The sequence below is a fragment of the Pezoporus wallicus genome, unplaced genomic scaffold (genome assembly GCF_028554395.1).
Source record: "Pezoporus wallicus isolate ANWC-B61680 ecotype Strahan unplaced genomic scaffold, APGP_CSIRO_Pwel_v1 contig_7071, whole genome shotgun sequence".
In the NCBI taxonomy this organism is placed as follows: Eukaryota; Metazoa; Chordata; class Aves; order Psittaciformes; family Psittacidae; genus Pezoporus; species Pezoporus wallicus.
Genome location: NW_026640445.1, coordinates 178,233 through 192,696, shown reverse-complemented (window position 1 = coordinate 192,696; position 14,464 = coordinate 178,233). Strand labels below are relative to the sequence as shown.

Here is a 14,464-nt window from a genome sequence, read left to right as displayed (position 1 = left end):
CCGTGTTCTCGGTAATGTCACAGCAGGTAACTTGTGACAAGGAAACAGCCCAGCTGACCCTCATTAAAAGCCTAAAAGGAAATTACTTTCCCAAACCTAAGATGGAGATTGAAAGTCTGAACCACTGACTGAAGAGTCACCTGGTAACGAAGCATCTCCCCAGGAGAGCTTACTTAAAGTGTACATTAAGGGATACATAGTTTTAAAGTTGAAAGACCTCTATCTCAAAAAAAAAAATATCTACTTTATCCAAGCTACTTAAAAATAGGTGTACATGATCCTACTGGGAAATTACACTCTTATCAGCCAATTCAAGACACTTAACCACAATTACTTGTAGGATCCCTCCTGAAAAGTAAGTTAATCAATGTAATTAATAAAAGGTTGTTATCTTCCTGTTTTTAATATTTTTCTTTCTCTCACCTTTCCTCTCCACCTTCAGCCAGGGAATCTGGAAGAAAGCAGAGTGAAGAACCTGTATGTATACCAGAAACACAGGCCTAGTTTTCTCAGACCTGGTCATGCCTAAATGGGAAACAAAAAAAGACTTCCAAAAGAAACTGAAGTGATTTTGGAGCTGAATGCAGAATACTACAGTGTTTTAATGCAATCTCGTCCACAGCCCTCCAATGTGCTTCTTAGTATATTAGAGCCAAAAGGGACTGCACTTTTGCTTGAATTTGCCCTGCCCAAACACAGGTTAATCTTGCTAAGCATTCTCTGTTCCGTAAATGTACAATCAGATGGAGTTGTTTCTCTGTTGCCCGTGCTCCAGAAGTTTAGGACCAGATTATGACCTCAGATATGGTGCTGTATTTCCTAGATCAGTTTTAGTTCAGTCTTTGTGGCTGTTGAGAACAGAAGGAGTAGGAACAGATTACACAATTACTGTCCAGATATATACATTTATGAATTATTTCTTTAATCTGCATTTGAAGCTTAGAGTCTGTATTCAAGCAAAACCTTAGCCACAAATTTGGGCTAGAAACTGTTTCTTTTTCAAGAGGTTTAAATAAAAGTTTGATCAGGGAATCCTGTGTAGTCCTGAGCCTACCACAGCATGCAGCAATGTATCCCTCATGCCCAAGTCCCAGGAAGCACAGACCTTAATTCAGAGGAATCTTAGTCTTCCCTAAATAAGAGAGAACTTTTACACCTGGGACCTACTTCTCCTTCCACTCACTCAGGCTTTTTGACCACTTAAGGTCTGTGTGTATGGAAGGTAAAAGAGAAATTGCTGCTGGAAAAGGTGAGACAACATCAATGGCATACCACAAGCTTACAGCTGCTGGACACCAACTAATCATCACCTGCAACTTGGAACATCACATTTGCCTATGAGGAAACAAGCGGATTTTCCTGTTGGTGTTCAGCTTTTATATTACATTTCTTCTACACGTTTTAATTTCTCTCAGAAATATTGACCCCTTCTAACGAGTTCTGGTTTCACGCAGAGCCTGTAAGTCTTAACTTTTCCCTGACCCAATATATCAAGTATCAGGACAAAGGAATATACAGCACCCAGGTCCTTCTAGCATAGCTTCTTTGAATGAAAATACTCAAAAAGAAACACTTGCTAGCTGCTCTGCATTTACACAAGAGCACAAAACCTTCTCCTAGCAACACTGGGGAGACCCAAGAATAACCAAGCAGTATGGGATTAGGAGCGCCCTGACACACTTTCCTAGGTCTCCATCTTGAGAAGCCAGAGGGGCTCTTGGTTGAAGGGTGAACATGAAGTAGAACTGGAGCAATGCACTAAGAATTCAACCATGTCCAGTTTTAAAAACAGTGCCTCTAGCACCTCATTTGCAAGCACAGGGTTTTTCTCCTGAGGACATTAAGTCTAAATCTAATATAAATAGCCAATGATGCTGCTACAGTTTTATTTATTTCTGTGAAGCACAGAGGAAAATATCTCAAGAATTTAAACAAACAATATGGTGACAGATGGTGTGAAGACAGTCCAGGCTAGGCTCCTTCAGTAAAATCCGTACAACTTCATAACTCCAGGAAAAGAGGGGAGGCAGAAGAGGAAGAGGAAGGGGGAGGAGGGGAAGAAAAGAATACAAGCAAAGCTGGCCCAGATGACCATGGATTTCTAACAAATACCAAAGCCTGTAGACTGAAATTTTCTCTGTTCACCTATAGAAGGCTCTTTGTACCAACACTGATGTAGGCAGATCTATGCCACATATCTTTCAAACAAGCCCAAATACAAAGAGATTCTTCAAATTAAATTATTATTAAATAAAATTGTTAGTTCAAATAAGTATCAAATAAAACACACTATTAAACAGTCTATTCAAATAAGCTAAATATCCTCTCAAAAATATTAATAGATGAAACACAAAAACTGTGTTTGACATGATATCAAGGCCCTTCTGTTCTGTTCACTGCATTCAGGTATGGTCTCTGGATATATTCTGGTTGCCAGAAATGTCTTAGGTGCTTTACAATAGTATATTATTACTTTGCAGCTTAAAGGAAGTGATTTTGGATTTTACATTTAGGAAATTTCTTCGGGAAAAAAATTCCAAAGACATCACCAGGAATGTCTGCAAGCAGAAAATAATGCTGAAGGTCTTGTGTCCTACTTTTACAGCTCAGGAGTTTGCTGTGTTATAATTACCTATACGCAGGCAATAGTTTGGAGAGATTACATGGTCTAAGACAAACCACCAGTTTTAAAATGTCTTGAAGTAAAGACATTTCTAGATTTCTGTTTTCAGTAACTGCAAGAACAGACACTTTGAAGGAAAATAAAACAAAACTTCTGAGATTAAAATATATTGCTCTTACTGCAAATTATTAGATCCAAGTGAAGGTAAACACCCCTCTCTCTTAAGAGCCCTCCAACCTGAACTCAGCTACAACTGTGTCAAATCAAGCAAGCTAAAATAAATAAGAGCTTACCTACACTTGAGTTACACCAACAATCAAGTCAACTGGAGAAGATTTACATTCCCTATAATTTGCTTATTAGTAACAGAAATTCCCAACCTCTTCAAAAGTATCTTCCTTCTGCTTAGGAAAATTAAACCAAACATCCCACCCTTAACTCCACAAGAGCCACTGTTCAAGTCTGCTCTCACAGTATTCCAGAAAATCCTTCATGCCTACTTTGCTAAGTTAAGAGGGAAACTTCCTTGTTGACAAAAGAATGAGGAATAATACAATCACCTCTGAAATAGCTAATAAAATCCTTTAGAAAAGAGTGGGAGCAAAAGAGCAAGGTTCATGTCATTAACACAGTGCTCCTCCAAGTTCTGAGACACAGCTCACAACAGCTCTCACAGCTGGAGCTTGCCTTTCTCACAGCGACAGCAGTGCAGGCATTAACGTAAACCATCACACTCTATCCTCAGCACCTCACGCTCCCAGAGCATGGGCACATGGGGAAGAAAAGCACAAGAACTTGCACCCGCTCACTTCATTTGCCTCAGCAAGACTGATTCCAAGTATGTTTGTAGGCATTTCATAGCAGTCATTACAGCACGTATGCGTCAAAGGTACGAACACAGGTTACAAGCCTAGTTCTAAAAATCTTCATGGATGTGCAAGACAACTGTATTCTTAAAATACATAGAAATTGACTTTTATGGATAGGGGTGGCCAAGTAAACACAGATTTGTAGGAGAAGGTCAATGCTACATTTTTATTGCAGTTCAAAATACAAATGAGAATAACTGAAAGTTACGCTTCCCATAGCAGCATTAGTACAGCCAGAGGGACAGCCAGATATATTCAACTGCTTCTTTAAAAGTGGAAGAAGCTGGAAGTACTGTGTCTAATGGAATAGCGCAAGCTATTATATCGAGACCTGAAACTCCAATTCCATGAATACAGGTATTTGTGCACTAAAGCATTTATTAAACTACAGTTCAATTGTCCTCTCTTTTGCAATACCAGCTGAAGGCAGGAGTACAGCGCCATACATGTTATCAGTAAGGGCAGAAATAAAAAGTTACAAAATTTGTGTTTCACCGTTTCTGTAAACAAACAGGACTGCTTTTACAAGCCAGCTAGATGAACTGGATGGACACCTACAGAATGCATATGGAAGACATGCAATTGATGAGTGCACCCCATTAAGTATTATCTACAACAAAAAAAAAAAAAAAAACAAAACAAAACCACAACAAACCCAACCCCCCCATGCACCACAACAATTTTTAAAGCAGAAAAATAGAAGCCCTCTTATGCACAGTGCGAATGTTAAGTGTAGATTACTGCATTATGAGGACACAGCAATGGCAACGCCAATGCCATGGCAATGAAGTTCTAAGATGTGTAGAGAAGCCTTAAGAGCAGCATACAAAGCCACGTATGGATAAGGGAGTGTAGTCTGAGGGTACTCTGGGCACAGTTACAAGTCTGGTCTCAGAGCTCTGCTTTTCACAAGTATGTTTTTTGTGTCTCAGGAATAAGGACTAAACAGTGCAATTCCAGCTGTGTTTATAACGAGCTGATAATGACAGATAATGCAGCCATCTGCAAGTATCTCAGTAAAACACCTAAAAACACCCACCACGACTTATAAGTACAGTTTCACGCACTACTTATTGACAGGTCGATGTGTTGTTAATAGATGTCCCAGCAGCACTACAGGCCACAGGGGGCTGGTGGATGAGCTGAACATGAGCCAGCAGTGCACCCTCCCGGTGGTGAAGCCCAACCATGCTGCACCAGCAGAAGCACCCATTCCCTCCTTTAATACAGAGGGAGATTCTATTGAGATGCAAGGAAAGGTTAAGTACTGGAACAGATTGTCCAAAGAACCTGTGGTTTCTACAGCCATAGACATGTCAAAAACTTGACTGGACAATCTGATCTGATTTTGATGTTAGCTCATCATTGAGCTAGGGTTGGGTTAGACAACCTCCAGCGTGTCCTTCAAACCTCAATTGCTCTGTGATTCTATATTATTTTGGAGGAGGATGGAGGTAAAAAAGGAAAGCTGGAGGTAAAAAAGGAAAGCTGAAGGTAATGGTACATGCCAAGGAGATTTTATAATGAACAATTGTTTATTTTCAATGTTAGCAGCAGAAAGAATAATGAAGAAAGATAATTTAACCATATATAGTACTTATCTTTTTGAAAAGCAAAGATTTGTTTTACATAACATTTCCAGAGCTGTTTCAAGAAGAACCCCTTTGTAATAGCCCTTCTGGAAAAAGACCCTTACCTTTAATGCTGCTTGGCTATGTATTATAACTGTCCGTACTTCCATGACAATCTAAGGCTTCAAGTCATGTCTTTCAGAAAGACTTATAATGAAAAAATAGAAAAAATACATTTTGCACTATGCAAAAGCAGTATGGTTCAAAGGCTTATTCACCACTTGTGAAGGAAGCAAATCTTCTATTATTGTCACAGAACTAAATCATGAAGTTCTGTTTTAGAAAGGTGTCACAAATACTACCATTATTATGATAGCATGTGGCGAAACAAACATCACTAAGTTTGAAACCAAACGCTCAAGTCAGGAAACAGTTCCTAAGTAATGTTTGGCCTGAGATCACTCAAACATCAGCAGATACAAGCTGAATAAACTGCTAGTCTGTTCTCAGCATCTTCCAAGGATACCGATGCACAGCAGGTTGGCACAGATGCCCCAGACAAGTTCTCATCTTGTTTCAGTAGGCTATTCCACATCTGAATATGTTTTAAGTCTGGCAGCAGCAGGAACCAAAGCCAAGAAGCTGTTCAATGGCAGGTGAGATCCTGCCAACAGCAGGCGATAAGATCAGCTGGAGGCAGAGTCAGTGGCCTTGTCCAGAGGGGATCTCTGCAGCACAGTTGGGATTAGGATGATGTGGGTAGCATACACATTGGCTCATTGATAGGGTTTTGACAGCAGATGTCAGGTGAAGGCAGATCAACTAGGTTCAGAAAACATTCCAGTTTGGTTGGTTTCACATGCCCATCAATTTTCACAGGCTGTATCAAGCAACATATCTCCTCAGGTGGTGCAGGCAAACCTTAACCAAACTGAAGGAGAGTGCAGCCAGCTGGGGTATGGAAGGCAGTCTGAATTACACGCTGTTCATTGCTGTTTTCACAGGAATTACTTCAAAAGCTGCATGTCCTGCATTAATCACTGCATCCTCCAAATGGGGGCATAGCTCCTATTTAGAAACTTAGAACAATTTTTTTGTTGTTTAAAGAGATGGCTCTTCATGTGAGATTCACACAGTAGTTATTACCCATAAAGAATATGGTAACTTTATCTAATCTGAGTCGTTCCACTAAAGTCTTCAGCCTTAGAGAGCATTACAGATGACTTCTCATTCCTATGCCTTTAGTTTAGTTCATGTTTAGGACAGCTGAGCATCAAATAACAACCACTTGGCACAGAAGTCCTGAACTATTGTGCCACCCTTATGTTAGCCATGCTTGGTAGTCTACAAACAAGCAGGTACTATACACACACTTTGAAGTAAAAGTCATCTAAAGCACAGTACCAGCATAATGCCACAGAGAAGAAAAACACCTGTTAGACACACACAATAAGGACATAAATGAAATGGCCTTATTAGAGTGACAGAGAACTACATCCACAAGCAGGACTGGGACCAGGTATTTTTTTGCATATCCACCCATCTCAGTGTATGACATTGAGACAGAAGATTTTAAACACTGATCAACTTCACAATCTAGGCAACAGCCATGTGTTTCAGCTAAAATCCTGACACTCCTTGGAAGACACGCTGTGTATTTGCAGTGGTCCTGCCTCAGCCTTCCTCCCTTGCCTTGATGACAGCACTGTGAATTCCACCTTTGACTCCCAGGAATTCACTCCTAAATGAATTGTTAATTCAGTAACATGTACAAGTCTCATTACTGCAATGTTCTAAACCCAGCTGCAAGACACTGCATATTGCAAAATCCAAGGTAAAAATTAAGTCAATTTTAGTCCAAACAATTCCTTCAGCCAATTTAAGCTACTGAAGATAGCTCTATTAGATTGTCTTAACACACAGAACAATTTTGATTTCATAAGTGGAAATCTTAGAAGCCAAGTTTTAGCATAAAAATGTTTTATTAGCAGACTGTGATGACCCCTAAAATCAAAGACATTGGGATACTAATGACAATGTTAGCAAACAACGAAAATAGCATTAACTTACTGAGACAACAAAAATACAATCTATCTCATTTTCTAGAGGCTCCTACATAAAAGTAAAAAATAGATCCGTATCAGTAACAGCCTGCATCTGCTACCGAGTGTGAAGTCAATTCTGTAAGGATTTCTGCCAGTCTTTCAGCATTGAGCACTGGCTGGTATCTTCAGATGTTCCAATACTGCATAGAAAGTTGAGTGAAATAGAATTCCTAAATATACATAAAGCCAGCTTTACAAATATGGGTAAATTCATAAAGTAATTTAAAAGCACATGAAATAACTGCCTCTAACTTTGTCACTGCAATTACATTTGAGAGAGTAGCACTGTCTGTAACGATCTTTCTATATAAATCAAGATGTCAAGGCTATTGTTAAAAAATCTTGGCTGTAATTCAGCACTTGTCTTCCCCTTGTATGACATAAGTTTTAAAGGAAGGCCATTTAAAATACTGAGAAACAGATCTTTTATCCCAGTGGAAAAAGTCCTTCCCAGAGGTAAAAAAGCTTCAAAAGTTCAAAGCAGATTCCTCAACTGTAACTAATCATTGCATCTTCCCTGCTTCTTTTTCCCCCTCAAGTTACAAAACAGCATATTTGGACCACTTTGCTTTTAGAGAGAGAGCTCTTTACTATTCAAGTACTATTCAGAAGCCACTTATAAGGAATAGCAGCATTTAACGAACAAGAAACCCTGAAATATCAGGCAATAAGTTACAATTAACATAGAAAAGCTTTGTGTCCTGGAAAGCCACTAAATTTCTTCCCACACATGAACTCCCTCTTCAGCTCTCCTCTCCCACGCCACAGTGGGAGCTCCTCTTGGACTTTCAAGCCAAGCGGCAGCCCATGGCAAGCAGCTTAGTCCTGCACAGTGCTAAGCACCCGTTTCTGAAAGGACAGAGATCACTTTACAAGATCCATTCTGCAGTGCCAGCAAGGGGGGTTAAAAACTGCTACAGTATTAAGGAACATGAGCTGGGTACGGGTCACTTTTGTCATTCCAGAGTCTCACAACAGATTTCATAGAGATGTTTTCCAACAAAACCATTTGGAGTTATCCCCAGAGTTCAGACAATCCCGCTGTGGAATTTCATGAGCTATAGTAGGAAATGAGAAGCATCTGGTTAGCAAAAGTCTAATTTAATAAATATATGGAATACTAGAGCTGGTAAAGTTTGCAAGACTGCTTAATTTATAGACTGTAGTGGGTCACAAAAGTCCAGCTTAATATGACTGCCTTATTAGTGGTGTTTTCCTGAAACATATTCAGGTCTATTGCTTGCTATTTCTCAGAAGTACCACAGAATATCTGCTTATTTTACATCTTATCCTTAAAATCATTTTATGGACCTACCATTTTAGGGTTGTTTTTACAGATATATGTCATATTTGCTGGTAAAATTGCTAAACTGACCAGCATTCTGTGTGCTGGAGAGTAAATTTCATTAGGACTGCTTTTACAGTGCACAGAAAGTTGACTTTCAGTCATGAGCACCAAAATACTTCAGAATATCTGAGGAATGATTAATGAGGACACTGCTCTGAATATATTTTCTTTTTTAAAGCACAGAAAGACAATTAGAAGCATCCTTTTGAACTGCTTGAAGTGAATATTCATGATAAAGACCAATACAGTGAAGTACATTAGACTAGCAAAAGCATTAAATAATTTTTCCTACCTTATCTGCCATTATCATGGATGCCCCGCCATGAATTCCAAGAATTGGAATAGAAGTCTGAGAAGAAATAAAATCCAAAATCTGAGCTACTGCCTCTTGATCAGTATCATCTCCAAAAACCACTCCATGGATCTTGGTGCCTGACATCAAGTCGCAAATGTGTGTTATGATGCTCTTAGGGTCAGTCTGGTCCACCAGAAGGGTCACCACATTGATATCAACAGTCAGGTCTGCTGACATTTCCCTGGTCCAGAGAGCTCTGATATCTCTCTCTGTGATAGACTTGGTCCTTCCCAGAATCACTGCAATGTTCAGGACAGGATAACTTTTCTCCGCTCCACGAACAAGATCCAAAGGTGCCAGAAGAGCTTGGAGTACCAGGAGAGCACAGCCAATTTTCCTCATCTTTGCCAGCTTGATCCCCTGTAAAAGCGATCACATTGCATGAGAAAAACAGCAGAGAGAAAAAAATACACAGTTACATGTGTATCTCCAATGGTGGGTTTAGACAGAAAGCTTCTGGACACAATGCAAACTTCAGCAGCTTTTTATAACGCATTCTTCACCTGAGTTTCAATTCAAGCCTCTTACATCCCCACAAGAAGTTGGCTTGCCAGTGGCAGTGTTATAAGTGGTCTCCCACAAGCAATGCAAAAACTGTAGCACAAATTCAGAGGAAAAGCCCATTAAAATTCTTCCTGGATGGCCAACAGAATTATGATGACTGAAATCATTAAAAAAAGGCATTATCATCCTTCTCTTTAACCTTGCCGTACTAAAACAGGTAACACACAGAAATCTGTTTTCCTGTGTCCTGAATGTCTAGTTAAAATTTAGTTACAGTCTAAAAGGAAGAGGTGTTTTAGCTCAAGATGAGAGAAGCAAGCAAGAGGTCTGGTGGAAATCCCAGTCCATATACTCCACACATTTCTCAGCATCCCAGAACCATGTGGTTTCATTTCTGAAGATCTCTTCTAGACAGTTGCTGCTGAAGCAGAGTCTACTGCATTTCTGGAACAGATTCAGAATCACAATATTCTATCTGAATTATTCTCTCTCTTCTTACGTGGCATTCACTTGAGAATCTATCTCAGAACTGCTGATCTCAGACACAAAGTTGTTCACTGGTGCTGAAGGAGAGGGTGTTCCACAAATGAGCATCACTGCATTGGTTTACTTCACATCTTGATGGAATTTCTGTAGGGGAGTGAATATAGACAGAGTAGGATGGGGAGGGAGATGAGCCACAGGACTGATGTGGCTATCTGAACTATCTGAAGGACGGAGAAGAGAGAGAGCAGGTCTGACGCAGCGAGATCTCCCTCAGTGTCTGCGCCCTGGGGGGTTTCCACCCCCACAATTGGCTCTCTACTACCTGCAAGAAGGGAGTCCCTGTGCCACGAAAGCCGAGCTTGTTGCAAGGCATCACGCAGCAAACCCTAGCAGGAATGCCCAGTCGGGGGAAGCTCCCAGCTCTCCCTCTCATCCCGCCAGCCCTTTCTCCACCATCAATCAGGATCCTCTGCTGTAGAAAAACACACCAAGACAAGGGCTCGCTGTGACATCACCTCCTTTTCGGGCAGAAGAGGAGATGAACACTTGAGAGCTCATTTAACTGCACATCAGTGCTGCTGTGCTTCCCATGCCATTGCACTGCGGGCGAGGCTCCCGCCGCCGCAGCACCAGAGGTGCTCGGAAAGCGGTAAGAAAAAAACACATCCGAGTGGCCGTAGCACGAAGCCTCTTCAGCTTCCTGCCGAACCCGAGAAATAGTAATTACAATAACAAACAACACACACACACACAAACCCCCTTTGCCCGCCCCGGGCACGGCTCTTCCCCCGTCATCTCCCACCCAGCCGAGAGAGAGCTCCCGGAGAGCCCTCCGCGGCCCTATGGCGCCCCCTGGCGGCCGCGGCGGTGTCTTTCCACGTACCCAGCGCCTCAGAAGACGGAGCGGCGGCGGGTGCCGGTGGTACCGGTGGAGCCGGTGCTGGTGGTGCCAGTGGTGCTGGTGCAGGGCATGCCGCGGCCGCTGGCATGTCGCGCCCCTCGGTGCCCGGGCTCAGGGGCGGCCTCCACGCCGTTGGCCGCACGCGTAGTTCCCGCCGCAGCCTGCGAGCGACATGATAGCGCGGGAGGGCAGCTAGGAGGAGAGGGACGCAGGCAAAGGGGGGCTGGGGCGGGGGACGGGACGGGACAGGACAGGGAGAGAGGAGACGGTGGAAAACCGTTAGTCAGGTTGTGATTTGACAGGGGAAAATATATTTCAATCTCATGTGGAGTGCGAACGGAAATAAAGTGACTAGACTCAAAAGTGTCCTGGCCTCCTACACACACACACGGTTGGAAATTAATGCAAGCGCTTTCCCAACAGCAGCGCCCATGAGCCCGCAGCTGTCCGGGAAGCGGCTCCCGCCCTACCCTTGGAAGTCCTGGGCTCCCAACTGCCCGTCTGCTCCCAGGAGAAACGCACGGCTCTGAGCTCTAATGGAAGAGGCACCCAGCCTGGAAAGGGCATCTAGAAGCGGGCTAATTCACACGATCAAGGGCAGGAGTTTTCTCGACAGGTTCAACCCAAGCACAGAGCAGCTAGACCCGTGCGGGGTAAAGCTCTTTTCGATCCTGTAACGGACCAGATTAATTCTCAATTTAGCAGCAGTAAACCCGGGGAGCCATACTCCAGCAGCTCCCGCCACAAGACGATCGCTTTTTGATTTTTCAGTCTCTATATCCAGTAAACATGCACAAAGATACTTCTTCAAGCGACCCCGGTTCAAAGGCAACCAGCGTTCCCTGCCCGGGACCCCGGCGGGGAACGCGGCGCGGCACCTCAGCAGCCGGTGCGAAGCCGGGCGGTACTTACTGCATTCGCCCTCCACATAGCTCCAGTTTAAAGATCCTCAAAGTCATTTCAGTAGATTCCTTTGCAAACAACGAAGTGGAAAACAGGTCCCTTAACGCCTGGATTTCATCCTGCAACTTGTTCCCACCGCAGTGCACGCAAGCCCGGCAGCTCTTTATCGCTTGAAATCCCGCATGATCAAGTTTTAGCAGAGCCACTGCGACTGCGATATGCTCTTGACTTTTGGCAGGAGGCATTGCAGCGTCTTCATCGCTTTTCCCTTCCTTTTTTTTTTTTTTTTTCTTCCCTTCCCTTTCAAAGGGCAACCGCGATTCCGCCGCCGCCTCAGGTCCCCAGGACGGCAGCCTCGGAGCCCCGCTCTTCTCCCAGCGCCGGGAAGCGGCGGGGACTGGCAGCGCCGGTCCTGGAAGAGCGGCGGGTCCACCCGCCGGCTGCCGCGGGGAAAGGGGAGGGAGCTGCCCGCACTCCGCTCCGCACCTCACGGCACCGCTCCGTTCCACCGCCCCCGGCCCCGCCGGGGCGAAGCTCAATGGCGCCTCATCAAACTGAGACCAGGCGCGGGTACTTTGAAGGCTCGCTCCCCCCTCCCGCCCCCCATGTTCTGCTTCAACGAGCACCAGCGGGTGAGTCAGAGCCCGGCAGCCGGGAAGGGGGTGCGGATCTGGGGGAGCAGCGAACACGCCAGGGCTGGGGCAGAAGTGGCAAACTCGAGCGCGCTTCCCACGTTAGCAGCCCCAGCGAAAGGCTGCTAGCCCGGGAAACCCCAGGGTAATCTCCTTTCCCTTGATGCAAGGGCTGTCAATCAGAAATCCCTGCCCTGGGGCTCAGGGGAATCAATGTGTAGCAGCGGCTTCCACACTAAAATCAGCCCTAGAAAGCTGCAGACTGCAGCCAAACATCACGAAAACGCTCTGTAGAAGTTGGCTCTGTCTGCGCACCCCGGCCGTTCCATCACCCACTCTACACCTGCATTATAGAGCACCTGGCCTGTCTCTGCATCTCCCGCTGCCCCGGAGTCAGCCCCGCGTTGCTGCTGATCAGCCCCGCACACACCACCGCCTCCCCGCTCCCCTTGCCCATCACCCAGCTCCCGCTACCACAACTCGTTTGGTTTCGCACTAATGAATCCACCAGCTAACTGCCGCATAGGTGATGCTCTCTTTGTGCTCCATCCTTTACCAGCACATGCTTTTACGCTACTTCCGAGTAAGGGCAATTGACACAGTGTGACAGAGCCATTCAACGAGGCACTTAGGCCAGAGGAAACCTTTGGGTTCAAATAGGATAATGCCAAGTGTCCACTCAATGAAGTTTGGTCTTCACTACGCTAAGATACAGAACACCGAGAACACACTCTCGGAGGCATTTAACAATACATTAGCTTTCAGGTTAGATATAAGGAAGAAGTTCTTTACTATGAGAGTGGTGAGGCACTAGAACAGGTGGCCCAACTAAATAGTACATGCTCCATCCCTGGCAGTTTTCAAGGCCAGGTTGGGCAGAGTCTTGGTGTAGGGTGAGGTGTTCCTGCCCATGGCAGGGGGTTGGAACTAGATGATCTTAAGGTCCTTTCCAATGCTAACCATTCTCTGTTCTCTACTGCTCTTGACAGTCTCCTCAAAATTTCCCAATAGGTCTATGCCTCTGTTTTTCCTCCTTTCAAAGATCTCATCTCCTAACTTATTTAGAGATTACTTCCTTAGACATTGCATTAGTCTTTCTAAGCAAAGGAATTAAACAGCTACAACTGTCATTTTTGTTTTAAAGTTTGATGTTTTAATGCATCTCTGCATTTCACCCTCGATGGACACTTTTCTCCTGTAGGCATTAGTGGTGTTTGTCACACTACTGGAGATGGGGCTTCATCCCATCCCGCTGTAAGGGTTATTTCAGTGTTATCCTTCAGCAGATGTCTTGAAACAGCAGCAAAACCAGAGATTCAAGATCCTGAAATGGAAGGGAAATACACAATGGCCAAAAAAATGTGGCTCTAACATTAGCATATATTTAAACTGTTAAAAGTGACATGGTGCCTTTAGAAAACACTTAGTACACAACATGTTGTGTACAACACACTGACTAAATTTAATGGTTCAAAGGACCAAGAGCTAAGTCTTTTACCTTCAACAGAGCTATATAACTTTCAGTAATCTAAATTTAGCATACTTTAGCATGATCTCAAATATTTTTCATCCTTTACTCTCACACAAGTTTGTGAAATATCACATTAAAATTTAGTCCAAATTAATTTACAAGTTAGAATCATTATAAAACCTATTAAAAGTTTGCCCAAACACACAGAGACCAATCTTGGCAGTATATGTGCAGTCTTCACCAAATTCAAGCAGATTACTGCCCACACAGTTAAGTGCATGCTGCAGAATTAGACTGCTATTTTAATAGACATCCGTAGCCCATTTCTAGGTATAGTCACACTGTTTAATTTAAGATGAAAGAGAAGAGCTGCAAACATGGTAAGAAATCAACTTCACTCAGCAGAAACAAGAAAACAGAATTTGCATTCAAGTGTCTTGAACTTACCCTTGTAATTTGGGTGTAAAAAAGGAACATGCACTTCAAAAGCAATGTAACAAACACCAACATCCTTACACTTGGGAGATGAAGTTACCAATTCAGTAATTTAATGGAGAACATTTATTCTGAAAGGCAGATGGATTGATACATAAGTGATTGCCTTCTCCACACAAACAGCTGCGTACTTATCTAGAAGAACCTACAACAAAACTTCAAGGAATTTGGAATCCTGCACTTCTGAGGATACTTCCCAGC

General features: G+C 43.5%; 1 protein-coding gene across 4 annotated transcripts in view; it reads right to left on the bottom strand.

The window, feature by feature from the left end:
- Positions 1 to 11,938, bottom strand: part of GRIN2A (glutamate ionotropic receptor NMDA type subunit 2A) — a 180,319-nt gene extending 168,381 nt beyond the window's left edge. For 3 of the 4 annotated variants that reach the window (XM_057418953.1, XM_057418954.1, XM_057418951.1), the window contains exons 1-3: positions 11,675 to 11,938; positions 10,745 to 10,985; positions 8,809 to 9,231 (exon numbers count right to left, since the gene is read on the bottom strand). In XM_057418953.1, coding sequence (XP_057274936.1) covers positions 8,809 to 9,213 — 405 coding nt within the window. In that variant the 5' untranslated portion in view covers positions 9,214 to 9,231; positions 10,745 to 10,985; positions 11,675 to 11,938. Of the gene's footprint in view, positions 1 to 8,808; positions 10,065 to 10,744; positions 10,986 to 11,674 lie in introns of those variants that run through there. The other variant, XM_057418952.1, reaches the window with a different exon arrangement.
- Positions 11,939 to 14,464: the final 2,526 nt, after the last annotated feature.